Consider the following 25,002-nt stretch of genomic DNA (forward strand, 5'->3'; position numbering starts at 1 on the left):
ACCAGGATGGCCGAGTGGTTAAGGCGTTGGACTTAAGATCCAATGGACGCATGTCCGCGTGGGTTCGAACCCCACTCCTGGTAGTTGGTTTTTTTTACCCTCCAGCTCTCGGTAAATTAAAAAGGAGGAAGCACGTAGGCAGGGGGGAACCTCTCGGGCGAGCTTCAGCCTCGTTACGGCTTCCGCTGGGACTGAGCAGTTGGCCGGGAGGGACGGGCCGAGAGCCGCTTCCGCGCCTGTGCAGCAGAGCTAACCTGAAAGGAAGGTGTGCAAACGAGGGGCGCTCCCAGGGATGCATATTATTAGGAATCAAGGGAGGGGAGCGCTGCCGTTTAGTGCATTTAATTTTAGCTGGGTCTCCGTGCAAATATAACTTCCACAAGTCCATGCGAACAAGAGATTAAAGCCGGAGATCTGCTAAACAGGTTTTTTTTGGGGGGGGGGAGGTACGACTAGTTTTGCAAAACTTAAATGGCACGTGCTGCCCTGCAACAAGAATGAAAGCAAATAAGCAGCATTTGCACGTAAAAAAATCGTTATAGAGTGCATGGGGGGAAGATCTCTGTAGCATCCACAAGTGTGTCGGTATAATTTTGTGGACTTGCACTTCTCTGTCCTGGAAACGGGGTCCAAACCTTCCTGAGATGCCAAAGAAAACACTTGTTCACGGATGCCACCTTTATTTGTACAGAAACCTGCATTTTCGAGCTGACAACAGAGAATAATTCTCGCGGGGAGAAGGGGGGGAGAGAGAGCTCACAGCCGGCAAAATACAACGTTAATTAGAAGATATATAACGTTAACGATTCTGTTACCAAAAATAAAAATAAAAAATCGGTGCCAAATGCAGTGTAACGAAGCCACAGTAAGGACATAATAATCTCACAAATTATAAGGGCAACAGCAGAAAAAAATAAGTGAATTGTAAAATGTAGGTCACAAGTAGCACTGTGGTGACGATCCAGTTGCTATATACAGTAACATATCACAATGGAAAGCTGGTCAGCTAACACACTTCATGGCGATTTAATAGTGATAAACAAAATGGCAAAATACTGAGGTGAGTGACAGTAAATTCTTAATTCCATCCTGAAACGCATCCTCTCAATAAGGAACACAGTATCAGATGTGTTTAGCAGAGTGACACCTACTGGCTAGGTGCAGCTAATCGCTATTATAATACTTCACAAATCTATTATAAGTCAGTCGAAGTTTTTATTTTATTTGTTTTTATTTATTTACAAATTCATAGTCTGCTCTTTCATAAAATATATAAGGATAAAACCAGCAAAGGAGCCATAAAAAAATCATTAAAAACATCTGTGGTGACCTTGAGCCAACACTCATATTCAGGCTAACCTACCTCACAGGGTTGTTGTGAGGATAAAATGTTGAGAACTATGTAGGCCACCTCCAGCGGGATATAAATGCAATTAAACAAATAATATCAGTAAATGCAAAGCACTCGCGCAGGTTATCACAAGCCCCTGAATCTCACCTAAAATATTTTAACCCTGTCCTGAAGGGGCTGCCACGTGAGTGGTAATATTTTTAATTAATGCCAAATCATGTGGAACTGGGTATAGAAGGGGTGGGTAATCTGTGGCCTTCCAGCTGCTCTTGGACTAGGTTAGCATTCCTTAACCTCTAATTACCCTCCTGGAGAGAAAGAGCTCCGGAGAAGGGCTTCTTTAAATGCTGGCCACTCAAGAGGGGCGCTCAGCCAACTGTGGCTCCTGTGTCTCTTTCTCTGGCGGCGGCGGCAGAGGGATGATGAGCAGTGCACGAAAGGGCTCTGGAGAGGGGCTGGCTGGCACCAACAAAGCCCAGTCCCCTTCCTCCTCTGGACCGTGTGAGGGAGAGGGAGGGAGAGGGAAAGAATGTGCGTGCTGGCAATCCACGCGCTGATTCCCAGACCATCTGTGGGCTAGATTTAGTAGGCAATTGGGCCTGATCCAGCCCGCAGCCCTTAGTTTGCCGACCCATTGTCTAATCCTCTCTTAAAGGCATCACTGCCTCCTGTGGGAGCGAGCTCCCATATTTACTCCATGAAGGAAAACTTTCATTTGTCTGCCCTGAATCGTCCAACATTTAGCTTAATGCGATGTCCCTGAGTTCTAGTGTTATGAGTTCCCGAGTTCTAGTGTTAATAACTCCTCTCTGTCCATTTTATCCATACCAGGCATCATTTTAGGAACTTCTATCATGTCGCCTCTTACTTGCCTTTCCTCTTAACAAAAAGTCCCAAATGCTGCTGTTGTGTTATTTTCCTTTCTTTTTATTTTCCATAGTGAAAAATTGTACATGCTTGCTGATGCTTTGTGTATGTTAACTGACGGTAAAAGGTTTGGAACAATAAGTAATATGTGCAATCTGCACAGAAAACTACATGGGTGGATCTCCTTATCTGGAGTAGGTAAACTGCTAACATTCTTTCCCCTGCCACATTCCTGTGCCTTTTCAGCTAACCCACTGGAGATGGAAGTGACAGGGGTTAGGTTAATTCTCCATCTCTTGGTCCAAACAAAGCACAAAACAAAAACTGAGTCAGTGTCTTAGGAATGAGAAAGCAGCTTATGTGTGCCCCCCATGGGACCCACCCCCCACCCCAGTCAGGCTTACAGCCATAAATGTTGTTGGGGTGTGTATTTAAAAGTAGATTTTGAGCAGTCTAATACCAATTTACAAGTAGTCTAATATGCTTACTATCAAACTATTTTTTCATTAAACATTCTAATAATGCTTATTAAGTACCAATGCTTGCCAATGAGGCATCCAAGTGCATTTAAGCTAATTGGCAAAAACATTAACATGTTTTTTAATTATTATTGAGAAAATACAACCTGCATGTTTTTCATCATATCTCCATAAGAAAATAAACTGAAGGTGTGTTTGTGTGCGCGCATGTGCACACAAGTTGACTGGTAATGTGGACTGTAATCTTCTCTGGTTTCTCTGGTTCTTTTAATTTTCAGCCTCCCATCCTAACAACAACAATTATTAACTGGTGCAGTCAGATACACTAATGATCTGCAAAATACCGGTAGGTGTGATTCAGCATGTTAGTTTTAACTCCAATTACTTCAGAGTCTGATCAAGGCAATTTTCTTTGTTTTATAGAAGGGTTACAAGAACCACTGAAGGAGCACAATTTCTTTCCCCAGTTAAACAAGAGACAGATGGCATTTGTTCAACGGAATAGTTATATTTGCAGTCTAACACATAACTCATACCAAACTGAGCACAAAACATGTGTGAAGCTAACAGAATAATAAAATGCAATGGAACAAAACTTGCATTTATAGTACTGAACAAAAGCTTTCTTTCTAAAGAGAAGTGTTATTGTTGCCAGTTGAAATTATCCACCTTGTTAAGAAGCTTTTGACAGGAAGGCGAACTGGTGGTGGTTATAACTGCTCATTAAGGGAATTTCTATGCAATGTTCTTAAGGAGCTTGTTATCTTTTACAAAGATAACAAATCACCCCAGGGGTGTCATTAGAGCTTAAGGAATCCTTTAAAAATAATCCAAGGGGTTGTCCGCTGAGGTGCAAATGTACGAAACAAATACTGCAGGCTCCTAACATAGAGGCTCACACAGTTAACATGTGAAATGTAATGAAAACCAGTCTTTGGACAGCTTCATTTTGAGTAGAGAATCTGGCTAGGGAGTGAGAGGGACTAGCTGCCATTTTTGCGCTCAAAACCTCCCAGCTATTTTGCCCAGTGTAGGCTTCCTGCAGGAAGAGGAGCAGTTTTGAGGAGGGATTTAGAGCAGAAAATATGTCAATTTAAAGCATAGAAACAGCAAATTCCAGTAGCCACCCACCCCTCCCTGCTTGCTACTCAACAGATCAGCATTTCATTTCAAAATAACCAAACAGTTGGGTGTGTTTTTTTCACATATAGGAGAAAGGCCAAAGCCCAGTTCTTGGAAAAACTGCTTTGCTCACAGAAGCTCCCAAGTTCAATGCATGACATTTCCAGGTAGGGCTGGAATAAACCTTTCTGAAATCCCGAAGAGCTGCTGTCTATCAGACTAGATAATGCTGAGCAAGGTAGGCCAATGTTCTGACACAGTATCAGGCATCTTCCTATGTTCTTATATTTGCCACTGGTGAAAGTTGCCACTGGTGAGGGGGCAAAGTTTAGGGTTGAGACACAGTATAAACTGGTTCTAGTATAAACGTGATTTGGATGCATTATTGCTATATGTTTAATATGTACCATAGCTTCTTAAACTTTTATGCTATTCTTATAGTTGCTGGAGGCTGATACAATGCCCTCAAGGGTTCCCTGGTAATAAAGAAGAGTAGTGGCTCAATTGTAGAGTACCTCCTTTGCATGCTGAAGATCCCAAGTTGAATCTTTGGCATTAAAAGGTAGGATTGGGAAGGATCCCTGGAGATCATCTGGATGGACCAGTGATGGCTCAATCTAAGGAAGTTTATTATGTTCCTAAGTGCAGCGCTGAGCAGGTTTTAGTAGGGTAAATGCCTAATTTGTGCAATTCAGCAAAACAAGTTTCCTTCTCTTTGGGAAAACAAATCAGACACTGTTCAGGACACTGATGTTTCTATTTTGACACTGTTTTATCACTACATACTGCTGGATTACAATCCAGTTTGAGTTACATGTTCAAATTGCATGTGTACAGAACAATAGATTCATGTCTAAAACTTACATTTCTACATAGAAAATGGGCAGAAACAAAACAACAACAACATGTACATATCTTGTCTGTAAATGTTCTTATTCTTCTTCTTTTCAAATGCTGGCAGATCTTACAACACGCTTTAAACAATTCAAAATACTAAGCACCCAGCACTGCATTTCATTATGTGTAGATGAGTCAATGAAGTCTAATTCTTACAGATTTAAGTTGATTTTTGAGTGAGTCCTATGGGTGTCAGCTCCACTGCATACTACTCTCTCTTATATCAGTATCTCTTCTCCCCAAGAAACTGAAAGAGAAAGTGTACATGTACACACATCACTTTCTGAATAAATCTGGATAAAAGTTGGATTCAGTAGAATTAATCTGAGCCTTGAAAAGCTCATGGGGTGGAATCCAACATAGCACTAAGTCTCTCGTTTGGTGAGCACAAGAATATTCCCTTGCACCATGGAATGTCCTCCGCCTTTCCTCCCCCTGAACATTTCCTAAGAGTTCCCCTAGCACTCTGGAACAGATTTGGGAAGGGTGCAGCTGATGCACCAGCCAAAGCTGCCAGGAGGCATTCTTTGGCATAGATTCCAGCTTGGGCCTCCAGAGTTTCAAGAGCACTCCTAAACTGTGTACCTGTTTCTTTAAGTGCAACCCCATTTAGAACAGTTATTCTAGATTGTATTGAATAATGTTGTGGCTGAATTTATGTGTAACCCACCCCAGGATTGTTAAATGAAGGGTGGGGTTTATATAATGATAAAACAAACAAATAGAAGCAGGCAACTTGGATTTCCTGCCAATGTAATTGCTACTGCAAACTTTGTAAAAACATGTTTTGAAAAGTTGTAGTAAACAACAGTAACAATAAGAGATGAAGTCTGCTACTTTGTATTAATAAATTTACCATGGGCAAACAGTAACTTTCAGTTGCTACAATGTGTTTCCCAGAATAAGGAAAATTTAGACCATGGGTGCTAGAAGTTCTTAGTTTGGTTTTCTCCCATTGATAGCAATGGACAGTATGTCATCTGGAGAGCAAACATAAGCCCAGCATTTAAAGGGCAACTGTCAATAGTGAGGCATGATGCACTGTACAAATTAGCTTCTAGCAAGCCTTGTATTTGCATACACTAAGAGGCCCATTTGTATATGCAGTTATTTGTTCACATTTACACCTGCATTGTGCTATATGAAGGTTTGCAGTGTGTGAGAGACTGTTTTCACAAGTATATCTGTGGAATCTGAACTCAGGACTAATTTTGTTGCTCTAAGTATAGCCACCCCCTACTGCTGAATATTTTAAAGATTGCCCATAAAGCAACCGTAACAGCTGGACAGAGCGATCCTAACTGGGCAGGTATGTTAGTACCTCCTGTGCAAATTAAGATGCAGGCAAAGTGCTTCTCTGGTTGGAAGGGCGTGGCTTGGATTAGGGAGAAGAGGACATGGGGAAACCATGGCCTTGAGTGCACTATGGCAGTGGGTTTTGGAAGTAGTACCTCCATGCTTGCATGAGAAGAGCTAGAGGAAGTGGATATGAATGAAAAATGATGGAAGCGGAAAAAAGTGGAGGATATGTGAGTAGCAGACGGCTGATTTTCTACCAAGCCCATTTGCCTTTCCTGCTATTACATCACCCAAGGAACTATGCATTTTGATGAAATGCCATGCTAGGGCTGGATACACACCAAACCTTCAAAGTACAACCTTTCCTTAAAAGAATTCTGAGCACTTTATCTCACCCCACCCCAAGTTCTAATTCCCAACAACCTTTAATAAACTGTATAGGATGGTAGTGGGTTGGCCTAGGGTTGGAGAAACCCATTCAGCCTTGAAGCTCCCCATGTGACCAGTTGCCCCATAGGACTGTTGTGACAATAAAATGTGAGTAGTATGTGTCAGTTTAAAGAACACTATGCACACTGCATGAAAATAAAATAGAAATGTGGAAAAGAATGTAATTTTGCTCATTGCATCTTTCAAACTGGTATTATATATAAACTACGCATTCCTCCTCCTTTTTAAATGGTTTTAAGTGTTTTCAGTGCTGTTATTAATAGTTGGTTATTTGTTTCTTAAAAAATATCTACATAGTGTGTGTTTTAGCTGTATTTGTTTTAATTCATGTTGTGAGCCACCTGGGAGAAAGGCAGGATACAAATTAAATAAATAAGCACAAGGGCACCTGGTGTTTCAAGCAAAGGTTTTGCAAGGTAAACTTCCACTGTGGCTGTAATCCATGCATGCTTCCTCAAAAACAAGGCCCACTGTGCTTCTTTGGCAAGCAAGCGTTCATAGGACTGCAGCGCAGCCTCCCATCGCACATGCCAGTTCAGTGCCTCAATCCTAAACACGCCAAACTATGGACTGAATCCCCTCTGCAACACAGTGAGATATGCATTTCTGAGCCAGCTAGCCTATGATCAGGCTGCGCAAATTCTAGTTTAACTTGTGGCGGGGGTGCCTTTGAGGGAAAGGCAGCAAAGGATTCCAGCTCTGGGCAATCTTGAGTTTCTCCTCCGATGGGGTAGCCTAAGGTGACACACACCGACTTCATTGGGCGAGTGCGGTCCTCGAATCATAGAACTGTAGCGTTGGGATGGTGGAACAGCACGAGGGTCATCTAGCCCAACCCCCTGCAATGCAGGCATCCTCTGTCTCAAGGGGGGTTCGAACCCACAGCCCTCCTGTCGAGGAGTCCCACGCTCGGCCGGGCTCCCCAGGCACAGGAGAGGGGGGGGTCCGAGTTGATTGGCAGGGCAGCAGGCCACGTGACGCTGCCACGCCGCGTTCCTAGCGCTAGAGTGTGGCGCTGCCTGCGCTGAAGCTCCGACGAGGGAGGGAGGTAGAGCGAGTGGCTGCGCGCGCGTTCCGGGAACAAAGTTCCAGGCGCCGCGAAAAAAAGTTCGCTGAGCGAGTCAATCAATATCCAGGCGGCAGCGTCGTCTTGCAAACTCCAAGTTGTAGGAGGGGCGCAGGCTGCAAAAGTGGCTGAGGCGAGAGGCAGCCCCGGGCAAGGAGGGGAGGCAGGCAGGCTGTATCGCTCGCCCTTTGCAGCCGTGTCCTCACTTCAGAGTGAGTGAGGAATCCCGGGGGCCCCAGGAGGAGCCGAGGCGGGGAGGGAAGGAGGAGGGCGCGAGGGAGGGTCCGCCCTGAGCGCGGCGGGAGCAGCCACTCGCCACTCCGGAGCTGAGCCCGCCTGTCCGCCGAGGGGGCGGTGGGGGGAGAGGCTCTTCCTCCTCCCCCGGCAGCCTCAAGGAGCGGAGCGAGAGGCAGCCTCTGGGCGCGGAGCGAGCAGTTGGGGCGGCGAAACTTTCGTTTGGTCGGAGGGGTTTTGTTTAGGTTTGTTTAGCAACTTCTTCAGGCTGTTGGCGCTGGGTTTCCTTTTACTGTACTTTTGTCCCTCTGAGAGGGAGAGAAAGCAGCAGCAGCAGCAGCAGCCCTGCGCGGAATGGAGCCTGTGATTTGACTTGGCCGGGGCGGATCTGGCCGGCGCTTCTCTCCTCCTCCTCCTCCTGCTTCTTTCCAGCAGGTAAGCTGGTGAATAATTGACGACGCCGAAGAGCGTAATGCGATTCCGCGCAGGGGAGGACAAAAGGGCAGCAGCCCAAGAAAAGCGCTCTCTCGTCTCCCCCCGCGAGCCTGGTGGATTGGATACCACAGACAGACAAGAGTTTTAAAGTCCGGTGTTTGGTGAGGGGTTGCAGTTCTTCTCAGGAAACGAGCAGTCAGCCAGGGGACAAAACTCTGCAAAGGAGTTGGATCCACGTGGGGATTGGAGTCTGACTCGTAGGTCGTAGCAACCCCCCTTCTCTCTCTCTCTCCTCTCTCTCTCTCCACCACCGCTTATGGGAAACGAAGGGGGGCACCCAATTCCTTGGTGCTCCTCCTGCTTTTCATATGCCACACGTGGCATTAGTGGACTCACTGATCTGTTTCCAGGAAAAAAAGAGTAGCCTAGCACTTGAAAAGAGTTTGCAAATTCGTCGTGTGGCATAGGCTTTGGAGGCGGAGAGGCCGCTTCATCGGATAACTTATTTGGAATGGGATGATAATATAGTGAAGCCTGCCATTCGATTTGGAACGTGGGTCTGGGCGCCCAGCTAGATTGTCAGTGGTAGGATGCTTGAAATGCAAGGAGGTTTTAATCACCAAAAGTGTGCGCCACTGTCTTTAACCATCTTTGCCTCCTCCTTCCCAAAAGAGCATTAACCTGCAGGTACAGGTTTAAAAGCGCCGCAAAATGGTCGCTTGTCTCGCTCACCTTTGGAGCTCTAGGTGCACTCAAAGCTTCTATGAAACACAAACTTCTCATTAGATTATTGGAGATACAAGTATCACTACCTGCAGGCATTTTGTGGAAAGGGAATCAAAGAAGGCTTAGGCTAGAGTTAATTCTTTTCCTGCGAAGAAGTGCTAGTGGATTTGATGGCCCTGGTTGTGCCCACCTGTGGCTGGAGGCATTGGTGGGTAAAATGAGTGGGGAAAACCACCTGTTGCTTCCACTTGAGGTGGAAGGCAGCTGCCACCTTCTTCCTTATCTGCCTCACACTCCCTCCAGACACATATGTAGTTGCTTGTGGAATGGTCACTGGTTATTTTAAGGTAAGAAAACAGTGACCTCACTTCTGTTTTTTTTTTAACTTACTTGGATTTGTTTCTAATTAAAAAAACCCTTGCTTGCTTTGCTTTGAAGCACAATGTGATGAGAGCAGGTGTTGGCTGTCCTGCTTCAGGCAAGCTCAGGGTTCTACAGAAAGGGCTGAAGTGGGCTGGCCGTTTCCCTTGAGATTAATCTGTGCAATATCTGGAAAGATGTGTGGACCTGGCATACGAGCAGATTCTGAGGCAAGGGGTCTAGAATATTTACTGGGCAGAAGTAATTGTAGCAAAAGTACCTTTGAAAGGCAACTAGAATATGAACAGATTACATATGCTGTGGTTGCCTCAGTGTGCGTATAGTGTCTGTGGACAGCTGGGAAGGCTGAGAGTTTGGGCTGGATGGAATCCAAACTCATTCTACGTGTGAAACTTGACTTTGACAGTTGTGCCTGGCAATTCAAGCAGTCACATGTTGAGTGAAAGTCTGAGGAGATTTCCTCATCTCAAGACTCATGACATAATTTGGTCTCTTTCCTTTTCCCCAATAGACTCATGGAGTGATACTGTTGGAAAGCTGAAGTCCATATCCTCTTTTTATATTACTGGTATTGCTTGCATGATGGCTTACAGCAAATTCCATCTCTCAGCTCCATTGAACCTTAGAAGGTGGCTGTAATACAAATAAAATGATGATATAAACAATTCTAAGCCCTTGGGGAATGGTGGGAAAATGTATTAATAGTGCATTGAGGCTTTAGTAGATGAGTATCATTATCTCTGTTTTTGTAGGAAATAAAAGTTAGAAAATAGACAGGGTTCAAGTTGAGAGACTACATTGTCTTCCACCTAAAATGTTGTATGGCTAAACTATATAAGAGGCAAATAACTCTTCCTCCTCCCCGTAGCTTTTGGAGAGCTAACCAGTCTCATCCAGGCAGGCTTTGGAACAGCTGGAAAACTGCTTCCTTCCACATAAATAAGGAAGTCAATGCAGCCACTCCCAAGCTGTGTTCTAGTCTGTGGGCCAGGAATTCTTTAAAGTGGCAGTGATGAGAATTGTGCTCTTATAAAGTGTAAGGCTGCAATCCTATACGCATTTACCTGAAGCAAAGTCCCACTAAATTCAGAAGGACTTGTGAGTAAACATATACAGGATTGAATTGCATTTGATTGTGTATGGAATAAATCTGTAAGTAACCTTATAACACAGGCTAATTGGATTCTGATTGTGACTTACTAGATATTGCTTGACCTTTGCCAATACACACACACTGTCATGGATACTAAGTTTAAAAAGCACTCTGAAAAAAGCTCAGCATGGTACCATGTAATTAAGTTGGTAGTACTGAAAAGCTTGAGTTCTAGAATTTGTCAGCCGCCTCCTTAGGTCTTCTTTTTTATCCTCTGCTGGAGTCTATCCTCCCATATACTCTGATTACAGAGTAAATTGACCTTCGGGCATTTGTAAGATAAGGAACTAGTCCAAGGCTTAAAAGGAGCAGCAGCAAATGAGGATTTTTAATTACACAGTTTTAAAAATGAGGAGGCATGGATGGAAGGTACAGAAGTAGTTACAGTACAGCGCTATATATGAAGTCCTACTTGAGAAGAACTATTTACATGTATTTATTTGAGTGTGTTTATGTTTCAGGTATTACTTCAAAAGCAGGCTGGAGTGTGAGCAGTGTGGACAAAGATTTTAAATACTTCTACTCAGGAATTCTGAAGCTGGGGTGGAGAAAAGATGGCCAAGGTTTTGGATGAAGGACTTGATGGAGGGCGCAATGAGTTTAGCAACATCATTAAATCCCGATCTGGTGAGTTTCAAGCAAATGTTTCCAGTCCTTTTTCTTGTGAATGCCTCATGGTAAAAACAAACAAGTGCCATTTACTTGTCATAAACCGAAGAGCTGAACTTCATGTTATGTACAAATGCATGTAGTGGTAGCCTGATGGCCCATTTTGAAACAAGAAAAACCTGTTCAGGGAGCCTGCAGTTGGGAGTACTAGAGAAACAGCACCACAGGAGAGAGGTGCTTTAACCATTTCTCTGCTCTTAAATGCCCCAGCACCTGCCCCTGTGCCATGGGGGATTCAAATGCCTATTCATCTTGTTTACTGTCACCTTCTCCAAAGCAGGCTACTGTATTTGCAGTATGGTACAACCACTGGCTATGGTACAGCAAGTGACATAACCTTCAATAACCCACCCAAACTGGCACTTCTTCTGTTACAAGTGCTCTCAGGCTGCAATTATGCCACTTGTCTGTAAATGTAATTTGGTCCTCTAAATCGAACACCTGATGTGTCTGTCTGTCAAAGGATTGTTCTGTATGTTGGATCCCTGGTTCTACTTGAAAAGACTCTTGACGCAGCCATCATGAAATAAGAGTAATTATAGGCTTCTGTTTTGCTGCAGCGCTAATCATGTCTGTTTATTTAGGACCCAGTTACATTAGGCTTTATTAAGTCTTGTTTGGGCCACTTGTTTGCGGCTTAGCAAACTTACTGTGCATACTGCAAAATGCCTTTTAAAATATTTGTGAAGTTGAAGGTAGTACGTATCTCTTCAGGAGTTCCCTGGGGTTCTAATTTAGTACCTTACCATAAAACCAGAATTGCAGGACTGGTCAGGGCTGGGGAAAATGATGTTTTGCACACTTGGAATTGTTTTTTCCTCTCTGTGTAGTCTTGGACTGTATCTTTCATGTGGACAGGGTGTGATTGCACATACTTTGAAAGAGCCCACTTGAAATTCTGTACTCCCTCCTGTCTGCTACATCCATACATTTCTTGTCATGCACAAGTTATTTAGGCACTGCACACTTTTCAGAATGGGCCACAGGACTGTCTTTAGCATATGTGCCGCTGGTGTGCAAAGATCCACTCAGCACCCCCAAATTTAGTTTAGCCCCCAAATTAACTTTTATTATGCCTATGTCACTATTATAATTTGATAAATAGCGCTCATGCCTGCATGGCTCCAAAAGGAGTTGTTGTTGTTGTTTAAATCCAGCTTTTCTAAAGAAGACAAAGAACACATTGGGAGTTGGTGTAAAGACTCCACGCATGAGTTTACGGTCGTAGGGAGATGTCTGGAAGATGAGACGGGTGGCCATTGTGTGCATGCATGGGAGAACCATCTCTGGCAGCCTTTCATTGTGGGAGCAACCTTATTTTTAGAGGAGCTGGGAGGGCCCCTGCGAGCGCGCATATGTGGAGCCTGTGTGTGCTCCCATCGCTAGATAGGCACGTTCTCTTTCTGTGTGTGTCTCCCTCTTTCCTGTCACTTCCCCTCCTCCTGGCTTTGGTGGGCGAGACTTTCCAGAGAGCTCTCCCTGCAGCAGCAGCAGGCAGGCGGCGCGAGATCAATCGTGTCAAAGGTGCCGCTGACCCCACTGCCAAATAGAAGCTCAATACAATATGCTTAGGTGGCTTCAGTGGCGGGTGCCTGGCACCTCCAGAATTCGGCGCCCAGGTGCCCCACACCCCTTGCACTCCCAGGTAAAAATGGCCCTGATGGGCCACAATGGCGTCTTGTCAGTTCAATTATTGAAGAATGAGAGCATTTCTCCCACTGCCCCCCCCCAGTCAGCTCACTTTCAAATACACATTTATGTGGCTTGTCTTATCACACAATTGGCCAGGTATAGGAAGCAATTCTGTGAGCACTATTTTGGGTCACATCTGAACCAGGGCTTGTTATGCTCCCAGTAAACCATGTCTAGTAAATCAAGAACAAACCTATAGATCTCAGTTTGCCAGGAGCAAACCAAATCACAATTCCAGGTTTTGATGTAATATGAAGTTAGGGATCATGGTTTGTTTACGTGCAGAGTGAAAGAGTCCTCTTAGTAGCATTCATGGTATGGTAAACTCTGAGATTGGCAGGTATTTGTTAGGTTTTTAACTTCTGAAAATAATTATGTTTGGATATATGCTTTATGTGCATATTTAATGATTTATCAGCATACTTCACTTTTTTGTAATAACTGAATTGAAAATAACGTACAAGCTTTAACTCTTGAACTTTTGTGATGTTAATAAAACTAGCCATATAAGCTCTATACCAGGAATAGATAGGTGTTGCTATACTCCAGCTTCCATCATTCTTGACCATTGGCCATATTCCTGTGGCTGATGGGTGTTGGGATCCCCGTCAGAAGTGGAGGGCCAAAGGTTCTCCATTCCTGCTGTATAGGGAGAGATTATTTCTGAGTAAACATGCATAGAATTGCACTGTGCTGTTGAGCTGACCTAAACAGAAAGTCAGCTACAGAAATCACTGGAATTAGGCCTGCCTCTTGTATTTACCTTTTGCGAATTTCCCTGAATCTTAGTTATTTATTACTCTGCATACCTGAGATAGGAGCAGAATCTGGGAGAGGGATTTCTCAATGAAAAGGGTGCAGTTCTTCAAAATACACTAGTCAACAAATTAACGACTTGTTGTCAGGACTGGCATTTGTGCTTTTCATCTTAATTGCTCCAGAAAGGGAAAAGTGCTAAAGGGAAGGAATACTTGTGCTAGTCCTCAAATGGAGTGTTCCTAAAGTGAAATAACTATGTTCTGTAATGGATAATGCAGAATAAAAGTTATACGGTAATTATACTATGATTTGTATTTTGATAATGATCTCTATTTCATTTGGGTGATATTCAGCCACATAGGTATAGGTAAAGGTACCCCTGACCATTAGGTCCAGTCGCAGACGACTCTGGGGTTGCGGCGCTCATCTTGTTCTATAGGCCAAGGGAGCTGGCGTTTGTCCGCAGGCAGCTTCTGGGTCATGTGGCCAGCATGACTAAGCCACTACAACGGGAGCTCACCCCATCGTGGGGATTTGAACCGCCGACCTTCTGATTGGAAGCCCTATGCTCAGTGGGTTTAGACCACAGTGCTACCCACGTACTCTACATAGACACTTTTAAATCAATGGTCTTAAGTTGCTTGCCCATTGATTTTAATGGGTCTTTTCTATGTGTGACTAATGTTGGATTTTGCCCTCTGTCGGTTGTATGTTATGTACAAATGATCTAATAAAAATAGTTGCTTGCCCTGGTGCAGAGGGATAAATATGTTTTAAAGTCTTTTGAAGACAGTTGTACACTTTCCCTTTCGTGAAGCTACATTATATTTTAAAGGAGAAAAAATTGTTTATCTGTATCTTAAACAAGCACACTAAATTAAGATGTTGCTTTGGATACCAAGAATGTTTTCATAACTTCAAGGCCCAAAAGCCAGCAATATAATCCAATAGTTTATTTTGTTTTTCCTGCTGGAATGCCAGAATTTTTAGCTAGAGTGCAGTGCAGAAAGAATTCAACTAAAATATGTTATAGGTATTGTTTAATCTTAAAATTCTGAACTGTGACTTCTATTTCTAATTGCATTTATTTCCAACTCATGGTGCTAATAATCAACAATCTTCTTTAGGTAAAATTAGTAGCAGATTTTCACACAACTCTTGTATCAGTTGATGTTGACATTACTTTATCCTAGATAACTAATGCTAATGTTTGGAATTCCCATGTCATAGGAGGAGTCTTGTTTGACCTTGGCTCCATAACCTTCCCAGCCATAATCTGTTGTTTCTTCCATAGAAGTCACTCAGTGGGGGCCATTATCTTGAATCTGGCAAGGTCAATGGGTTGCATTTGCAGCATGCAATTCACTTATGTAGGGAAAAGTAAAGCTGTGCTGTATGTCAGGAGTTCGCAACAAAGCTGCAGCACCCTGTTTCTCATGTTGGCTCACTAGAAGTCTCTAGGAAGTCCACAAGCAGGGCATGGGCAATAATTCTCTTACACTGTTATACCCAGCAGGTTGTCTGAAACTGGAGGTCCCAATTAAATATCATGGCTAATAACACTTTGTTCTTTGCAAATTTTGCTAGGCCCCCTTTAAAGCCATGTAAGCCAGTGGCCATCACCACATCTTGTGCCAGTGAATTCCATAAGTTTTGCATTCTGTGAAAAAGTACTTCATCTAAATCAGGGGTCCTCAAACTTACCCGGCTTTGGGCCGGCTCCTCTGGCGCCGATCACGTGGCGGGCCAGAGGGTGGGGAAACACACTCCCATATGCGCACGAACTCACTTTTTCTGGCGTGGCGCCGGAAATGGCTTCTGTGCATGTGCAGACATCATTTCCAGTGCACTTCCAGGTCAGCACAGCATCAGAAATAGCTTGTGCGCATGCGTATGGAAGCGCGTCCCCCGCCCTCCAGCCCGTGCATGCGCACAAGCTATTTCTGGTGCTGCGTCGACCCGGAGATGGGCAACCACACTGCGGTGCGCCGATAAGAGCGGATGGCGGGGGTTGTCGGGGACCGCACAATTGGCTCACGTGGGCCACATCCGGCCCCCGGGCCTTAGTTTGGGGACCCTGATCTAAATCTATTGTTCTGAATATATTGCTAGCCCAAGCTTTTGTATTATCAGAGAAGAACAAAAGATTATTTCTAATCATGCTGTAACATGGTTGAGAGTTGCGTTCAAGTCTTTGATTTTATCTCGTTTCATAACTTCACCATCACCACTTCCTAATATACAGGAAATATATCTATAAATATATATAACTAACGTATAAGAAGAAAACACAAAGAGCAAAAGTCTCGAACTATTGATTGGAAGATTGGCATACACTTGTGCACTGCCTGGTAGATTTTTAGGCACTTTAGAAATTTTAAGTAGTCTGTTGGTGCTTATTTCCATGTATGGTGGGATTGCCCTAAAGTAAAAGCATTTTGTTATTAGTTTTTGCTACTAAAATAACAAAGCAACAAACAGTAGTCTTTACAGAATATTTTTACAGACGACATTGTAGACTCAGGCACCTGGAGCGGCAAACATGACGCGCACCCAGGGGGTGGGGTGTTGCTATGTAGCGCACACGCACAGCGTTGCTAGGTATGATGCATGCTCATGCGTGCTATGTAGCGGGGTGCCGGCAGCGCCATTCGTGCTGCCCCCCAAAAGACAGATCTGGGAGTCGGTCGCCCCTTCCGCTCCCCCCTTGCTACGCCCCTGTGTAGACCTACACTGCAAGGAGCTTTTTCGGCATATGTTAAAGCTGCAAGTATTGCTATCTGGACTTCTCAATCTGGCTATTTTATTATATCACCATGTTGTTATAGAATTGTAGAGTTGGAAGGGACCCTGAGGGTCATTTAGTCCAATCCCCTGCAATGCAGGAATATGCAGCTGCCCCATACGGGGATCAGACCTGAAACCTTAGCATTACCAGCACCATGCTCTAATCAACTGAGCTATCCAGGCATGTGAATGGCTGTCAGTAATAACTAATTTTTATGCTGTTTACTGTTATATATTAGTGTTGCGTTTTATTCTCACTTGTTTGTGAGCTGTCCAGAGAATATATGCTTATATATCATTAGACTTAATAAATAAATTCAGTTAAAATATGGTGTTTATGACTCATGTGACTTTTCAAGCAGTGATTGAATGATCTCTTCCCCCCCCCCAAGACTTTGTTTTTGCATTTTTGAAAGTAGTAATACAATCTCTTAAACACCAAATGTTCATTTTGTACTCAGTAGCCAGGAGGTGTAGATTTTTTTTAAAATGAGAGAGCCATGACTTAGAAGTATAATACAAATCTGGAAGCCCTGCAGATATTGGAGGTGGTTACAGCCTACTGTTCATATGTTTTCCACTATTTGTCATTCAAGGACCTTGTAAGATCATTGAGTGACATCCAGTGATGCCTGCCCACTTGTACATTGGAAATTTGCTTATGCAACCGGACTGGTTTCTCTTATCTCCCAAGGCATTCGCTAGATTTTGGTTGTGTGCTAGGGACCTCCAATGGGGAGGACAGGACGGAGAAGCCCTGTTAGTTGCTTGTGCTGGATCTTGCTGAAATTATTATTTTACTAAGGGCAAACTGACATTCTATAACTAATAATTTATGTTTTGAAAGTTTTAACACATGCACTGTTGTATTTAATAACTTTTCTTACTCTTCCTGGAATGTAATAGAGTTGTGAGTTTAAATCTCTACTATGACCTACACAGAGATTTAATGGAATGTGAAACCACAGGTATGGCTAGCATGCTAGGATAGACTTCTGATGTAATTTTGGTTATTACGTTCGTCAGTGTTAAGATTTTTTTTTAATAAAAAAATATTATTTAAACTGCCAGGCACAATCAACTTAGTCTTACACTTTAATTGGCTTTTCTATTTTCACTTATGCAACAAAATAACAATTTTGCACTGCCTTGCTTGTTAATAGATATAAATATTTATGTAATTCAGCTCTAGTTTGCAAAAAATGCACAGCAAGGAGACAGCAATAGAAATATACCTATAATTTTAAAGAATTGCATACTTTAAAATAGGAGATATGCTTTATAGCAGGGGTCAGCAAACTTTTTCAGCAATGGGACGGTCTACTGTCCCTCAGACCTTGTGGGGGGCCGGACTATATTTTTGGGGGGAAAATGAATGAATTCCTATGCCCCACAAATAACCCAGAGATGCAGTTTAAATAAAAGAACACATTCTACTCATGTAAAAACATGCTGATTCCTGAACCATCCGCGGGCCAGATTTAGAAGGTGATTGGGCCACATCCGGCCCCCGGGCCTTAGTTTGGGAACCCCTGCTTTATAGCGTATGCTTGAGCTGACTTTTAATCTATCAGGATTTTCAGTTGTGATTATAGATTATAGTATCCAATGTTGCAGCTTCACTGGTGCAAAGGTCTTCTCTCTGTGTGTGCAGTGGAACTTCTTCTCCCTCAGCCGTTCCCTCCAGCCCACTGGAGGGAAAATCATCTCCAGAAGATTGGGGGACACTCCAGAGCAGATTTTGGGAATGTGCAGTGGAAGGATACAAAACGGAAGTCGCATCATGCCAGTGGAGCTAAGCATGTGGAGCATTCGGTACAACCCAATGGCATAAGCCTCAGTTTAAAAGTGGACCTCAAATCTACATGTGTAATAATCACTAGTATAGGATGGCCTAGGTAACAAATAAAGCAATTCTGGTTTCAAGAGACAAAGAGAGGTGGCTTGAATATTGGCTTCTATGGAAAGGTGAGTGGAAGTTCTGCCACTTGTGTAGTCTAGCACTAGGGGAAAATTGTTATTTGGCCCCAGGAAGTTTCAAAGTGCACCTTTGTTCTCTAATATACTTTATTGGCATCTGTTAAACCTTTAATAATACCAGAACCAGGAATGGCAACTGTTTCCCTAAAGGATAACCTCATGCTGCAGTGATATGCTCGATTTCTGGAGAGTAAGATTCCTTAAAATCAGTGTAACTTACTTCTCAGTAGAAATGCTTAGGATCACACTGTTAGAATTTTAATAAGCTTTTTAAAAATCCACATTTATTTATTGTGGTTCATAATAAAAAGAACAGATATGGATTACTATGGAAGCATCTTGGTTATGCACTCCTCATATTTGGTACAATTAATATAAAGAGGACATAACTAAGATGCTTCCATGCTAATATGGATTCACATTCTAATATACTCTTTGTTTTAAATTTAATAATGGGTCAATCCATTCTTGAGCTTATTAGATGTGTGACCATTGCCATTCTTGAATAAAAGCTCTTTATTTGCCCTTATCTTTGAAAATTATTCCCACCTACTCAGACTTAAGGGTATTGTTTTGCTTTGCTTTGTAATGCTGGTTGCATTTAACTTTGTTTGGAGGAAAGGAGTACTGTGTTTAATTAGTACTTCAGGATTGCTGAGTGAGTGGGAGAAAGCAAGGGAGAAACAATTTAATGTGGGGGGAAAACAGAACAAATTTACTGTGGTTAAAACATCAATTTCTAGTGGTTGTAGGTGCTATGCTCCTTTGAAATCTGCAAAACATCATGTATCAAGTACATTATTCTACCTTCATTGTGATGCTAGTATCATGCAGAAATGTAAAGAACTAATAGCAGGTGTGTGTGTGTGTATAATGGAAAGATTGAACTCTTTGGAGTGTTTCTCAATATGCTCAGGATCAGGAAACTTTAAATGAGCTGCGTCCAAAATTCTGTGAAGTAGAACTCCACAAATTACGGTAGATGTTCCCACAGGCAGAAGGGAAGGGAAGTGGCCTTTGTCCTAGCCCTACCCTCCGCAGTCATATATGCCCCTGAAAATTTGCTCTGGAGTTTGGGGAAACTGTTGGGTATGGTGTGGGAGATGGCAATGGGACTACAGGGGGGAAGGAAGACCAGTGAAAAATTCCTCTCCCTTGCTTGGTTTCTGCCCATTTCACAGAAGCATGTCAGATACTGTAGAAGCTTCCTCTCTGAAGAGGAGGAGTCCTTCCACTCATGAAATCCAATATGTTTTCTTTTAGTCAGAATTAAAACGCATGCAACTATTTAGTTTTATGCTGCTTTTCCTGCAAATACCTCTGGGGAGTACCATAAAAGTTATGTGAGGTAAGTTATGCTGATATCTGGTAAATGGTCCAAGATGATCAAGTGAGTCTGGGAAATGACTTAAAAAGACACAAACGTGTGTCTTTACTCTTCTCTCCCCCCCCCCCCGTATGCCTCATTTTCCTTCTTGAAGTTGTGGTGTTGAAAATAATAAATTGGGAATAGAATATTATTGAAGCAGTTGAAAATAGTGATTTTTTAAACAAGTGCCCCTTCTTAAGGATATGACTTATAAAAGCTTCTTTGTTTCAAAAGGCTCAAGAACTGCTGGTGATCACCGCCCAACAGGAAGGTTCTCTTAAACAGCAATTTTAGATGTCTTGAAAGATAAAATACACATCGCTAAAGCAAGGAAATGCCTGGCTAGCTGCCTCAAAGAGTTCACTCTTTGTGGTCTGTTCAAACAAAGGTTCCCACCTGTGGTTCGTGATACTGAGCAATAGCCACCTTGGTTGGGAAGTGGGAATGTGTAGGCAGAAAAGTGGAATATCAAATATGCAGCTAGAATAGCTACTGTATATTCCTGCATATAAGACTACTTTTTAACCCAGGAAAATCTTCTCAAAAGTCAGGGGTCGTCTTATACGCCGGGTCGTATTTCTTATACGACGAGTTTATCCCAAACTCAATATTTTAACTGGAAAAGTTGGGGGTCGTCTTATACGCCCAGTCGTCTTTAATTGAAAGGTTTCCACTTTGTACTACCTGGGTTAAATACTAAGGGGGAAACCATGTTTGCTTATTCATATGTCTGCCCTTGCCAAATATAAGCAGGAGGTTGGGGAACATTCTAAATTTTACATCAGCACTAGTATCTTAAAAAAAATATCTGTTGACTTATTTTTAAAATATCCTCTTGGGTTTTTTTTAACCCCTGGGAAGATGCCAGTCACAACAACTGTTCAAGTTTCAGACTGCAATAGCACAAGAAAGTCCAGTGTTTGTTGTAATTGCATTTGCCCTTTAAAAAAGTCTTCATGAAAGTGGGCTAAAGCCTCAAAATACGATGCTATCTGAAGAGTTCACTGATGAGAATGACGTTCTTCTGATTTTTTTCCTTAACACTCAAACACGCTGTTGATAGTACTACGGTAGCTGCCTTGGCAGTTGCATGCTATTGGAATACTACAAGTGAAAGTGAACTTGTCACACTCTCCAAGTAGTCAGGAAGCATTTCCTGAAAATGTAACACTAGGCAACTATATGAGGGGACTTCCCAAGTTTGTTCAAAGAACTTCAGCATCTCACCAGCTGTGTCTGACTTCCATTGGATATGCAAATTCTGACAGTTGTATCTATTCAATATATAGATCTGCTAAGGGAAAACACCAACAAACTACGGTACGTTCATTTGCTTTGAAATGGTTTATGATTCAAACTGTCTGTGTGCCTTGGTGGAAGTATTGCTAGCTAGTGATTTCTGTGGCAACATTTTAAAGAGATACTTGGAAGGCTTGGCTTGGGCCATTAACTTAACTAAAGAACTCTTTTACCATAGATAGGAAGTCTGCCACCCTCCCAATGTTGTTGGACTATAAACTTTCTCATCCCATACTGTTGACCATGCTGGCTGAGCCTGATGGAAGTTGAAGTCCAACAGCATTAGGAGAGTCCTGGGCTCGCCATCACTATTCTACAGAATTTCATCTTGCAGATATAAAACCATAGGCTCCCCTCCCCCAAATCTGGATCTTGAGACATGGGATCAATTGCTTGTCTTTTACATTTCACACCTTTTTATTTACTTACACAGATTTGAATGTTTGTCTAGCACTGTACTGATTGCTGTGTGCGTCATGTGTTGCAGGAATTGGTCTAGTTCTGCTAGGTCTTGGGTAGCCGTGGCCTGCAGGATGCATAGTGAATATTTCTGATGTCTAAAAGTTCCTAGTTCTGTGGTTGCTACTGGATAGCAGTCCTTATAGTTTGCAGTGCTGGAGGCGGTATTACCTTTCCTTGCAGGTTACTGTGTTTTCAGGCTTTTTTCGGTGTAAAGTTAATACTTCAATGCTTATGGTGTTGAGAATAATGCCTTTTTATCTTTAATGAGTGAAAGTGAGATTAGAGTTTTCTGATACGCCAGAGCAGGGATTTTATGACTAGTGTTGGCCTTTCTTTGTTCCCTTCTCTCTTTTCCTCCCTCTTGGTGGTGTAGGATTTGACACTTCGTCAGACTTGGAAGAAGGCCAGATCTGCATGGGACATGGAGTTTAAAGTTGCTATTGAGATATATAGTTTTTGTGTTTATTTTTATTTCCCTTGAAAAATGCACAGGGGTGAGAAATTGCTATGAGGAGAGGTGGGGGGGGAGGGAAACAATGAAAGTAGGTGGATACATTGAAGGAAAGAAAAACATCATTTGTAGGCTCAAAATTGTAGTTGGGGAGAATGGAAAGCTACAGGAAACATGTAAGGCATATATTGTAAATGGTTTGCTTTTTTCACACAATGTCAACATGTGCTCTAATTCAGGAACTGGGCTGAATTAGATTGTCCAAAACCAGTTTGAAGTCCATATAAGTCCAGTTTCATAATTTTTGACCTGGCAATATATCGTGAATCATGGTGTGTGTGTTTTTGTGTGTGTGCACATGTGCGTGCATCCTATTCCAGCAGCCCCTGTTAACTTTGCTAGCTCAGCTCTCCCCTACCTCCTTTAGAGGTCAGCAAATCATGAAAGCAGGCACCAGCAAAGTCACGATGCAGGAAAAACCATGAAGCCAGCCAACATCGTGTTAATATCAGCATATCATGATGCTTGGCTGGTGATATATCACAATGTTGAAAACCAGATATCGCCCAGCCCTATTTAGCAGAATAGGAGAAATGGACAGTAAGATTGCTGGTTCTCCAGGCGTAATGATCTGTGGCTTATAAAGCACACTTCAGCTTTCTCTACCCTGTGGCTGACCCTTGGTTCCTGTTTACTTCTGAACGCGTAGGTCTTTATCTATATGAATTCATTTTACTGGATTGTGCTTTTTGAAACAGTATCTTTCCCATGCTGTTGGTCAGTTTTTCCTCGCCTCCTCCTGTGTCTTCTCAAGCTCTTCTTTCCCACTCCTTCAGTCCACTGTCTGTGAGAGAAGAAAGTGGATGGCCAAAAAAACCCTTGTGTTTACTCTGTTGAACTATAACAATATGAAATAACAAATAGAGAGAATTGTAACTGGGATTTTTGTATGTGAATGCACTGGAACTGTGCAAATTGGTTTCTTAAGTATAAATTCACATTATAAGTGGTTTACATAAGTTCTATTATGTGCACAACTCTTAAGTCCTTCACACTGAAATCCTACTTGAATTCAGGCATTTGAAAAAGTATTACATTTCTATCAGCATGTATTCTTCAGTGCCATCACATTAAACACTTAATTATTTAAGCCTCTTGCACCCAAATAAGCCACTTCATCCATTCCTACCAGCTTTGTTCTCTACACACGAGGCTTGAAAACTTAAGGTTGTATGTGTTTAAATACTCAGTTCCAGCTTTGCATTTAAAGAGAAAGGATGCAAAGAATGTAGAAAGTGGCTTGTTTTGAATCTATCCTATAAAAAGCTAGTAGTTTAAACAACAAAGCACTTCATATGGTTGCATTAAAGAAACTGTGAGCTACTAAACTGAACCCCGGTCATTACCTGGTGGGGATGGTTCACCTCGGGAGGTAGTGGTGAGTTGCCCATGTCCTGGAGGTAGTGCTTAGCTTGTTCTAAATGGGATGGCAGTCTCTGTAAAAGGTTAGGCTTGCAGCCAGGGGTGCTCATAGATCCAGCTTTGTCATTTAGAAGCCCATGGGATATCTCTGGCAATGTCTTGCCCCTGGTTGCAGCCTAGCTGCTACGGTATATTTTAATGTTTGTGGACTGTCTTCAGAGGCAGCCCCTGTTAAACATGTTGCAATGTTGGCTAATCTGGAGGTTCGTAGAGGATACATAGTTGTAGCCAGGCTGCTGCTTATTTATTTAGGAATTTAATACCTTGTTCTTCAATACACATTTATGGGGCAGCTTCCAATATAAAAAAAAATGTTGAGAAATATATCAGAAAACATATCTATCTCCACAGCTGTTAATATCTATTTTTGTTACCATTTTGAAGGCATATATGCTTATCATATATATTAGACCTGCGGGAATAGGGCGGTATATAAATTCAGAAAATAAAAGTAATGAAATATTACTGACTTGCTGAAATATGGTTTAGTAAGCTATGAATATAGAGTGAACTTGCCTAGTGTGGTATACCTGTGGCATAATTCGCCCTATTGCATTCTGTTCCTTTCTGTAAACTGTGAAGAGGAAGCTGTGAGATTTGTGTGCTACAGAGTAAGTAGCGGCATGTGAGGCCACATGTTATCATTCCACATTTCCCCTTTTCAAGCGGTGCTAGATGGATAACCTTTCAAGCAGCAACACATGCTGTGATTCTAATCTAAAAAGGAGTTGTAATGATTCAGCCATGTTACTCTGGTAGCCTGAAGAAACCCATAAGGTGCAGCTTCCTTTGATGGCTTCCTTTTAGTTATTTTATTGACATTAATCTGGTTCTCATTGAAGAGGAGAGTTAAAAATGTTGTTGCCCCCCTTTCCCCCAGGATAAAACCACGGCAAACTGTAGCCAGGCCAAAAAAGAAGAGGGGTATATCACTCTAAAGGGGACCTCATAATGATGATCTGAAAAGGTGAAAAGACAAATAGTGTTCTTATGGATGGGTGCCCTGTGCGTCATGCAAGTGTTGGGCCAAACTATAAAAAAGCAAAGGCATGAAATCATGCTATTATAGAAATTACAGGAAACTGAACTACAAAATCAATAACACAATTTGGGGGCAAGGGGAAATTACAGAAGACACATCAGTTTCTGTAAGTATTTTAGAAGCAAAATAAGGGCCACCTGTTACATGTACATCACTATGTAGAGACAGTGGCAGAGATTCAAAGATGGCTATGTTCTACCTCTGCTGTCTGAGCGCCAGTTGCTGGGGCATCGCAAGTGGCATTCATGTCCTCCTTGCAGGCCTCCTGGTTTGCCCCTGTGAAAACAGAATGGCGGACTAGATGAGTCTTTGCCTGATCCAGGATAGTTTTTCTGATCCTTTTAAGCCACAGAAAACTGTACTTTGTTTGACCCTTTTGAAGTAGGAAAGAGATTCGGATGCCTGGAAGGAGGGAATGGTGAAGTCACAGGTCAGGATCATGGAGTGTGTGATGCTAGCAGTCCTTTCTAATCCATTTTTACTTGGATTTGTACAATTGACTTTAATGGGAACTTCTGCCAAGCAAGTTACAGTTAATATTCCAGTCGTA

At 42.6% G+C, this 25,002-nt stretch overlaps 1 protein-coding gene and 1 non-coding gene across 11 annotated transcripts in view; both read left to right on the forward strand.

Annotated features, from left to right (window-relative positions):
• TRNAL-UAA (transfer RNA leucine (anticodon UAA)) lies at positions 1–83 on the forward strand. Its single transcript has one exon. It is a non-coding gene; the product is annotated as a tRNA-Leu (tRNA).
• A 7,434-nt stretch (positions 84–7,517) lies between these two features.
• UTRN (utrophin) overlaps positions 7,518–25,002 on the forward strand; it is a 334,111-nt gene continuing 316,626 nt past the window's right edge. For 5 of the 10 annotated variants that reach the window (XR_009557350.1, XM_035108822.2, XM_060272730.1 and 2 more), the window contains exons 1-2: positions 7,784–8,200; positions 10,922–11,087. Coding sequence is in view for 9 of the 10 variants with exons in the window: in XM_035108822.2 (XP_034964713.2) it covers positions 11,015–11,087 (73 nt within the window). In the remaining variant the exon portion in view is untranslated. Of the gene's footprint in view, positions 7,744–7,783; positions 8,201–8,224; positions 8,462–9,251; positions 9,274–10,921; positions 11,088–25,002 lie in introns of those variants that run through there. The other 5 variants (XM_035108828.2, XM_035108825.2, XM_035108824.2 and 2 more) reach the window with 5 other exon arrangements.

This window comes from Zootoca vivipara, chromosome 3, assembly GCF_963506605.1.
Source record: "Zootoca vivipara chromosome 3, rZooViv1.1, whole genome shotgun sequence".
Lineage (NCBI taxonomy): Eukaryota > Metazoa > Chordata > Lepidosauria > Squamata > Lacertidae > Zootoca > Zootoca vivipara.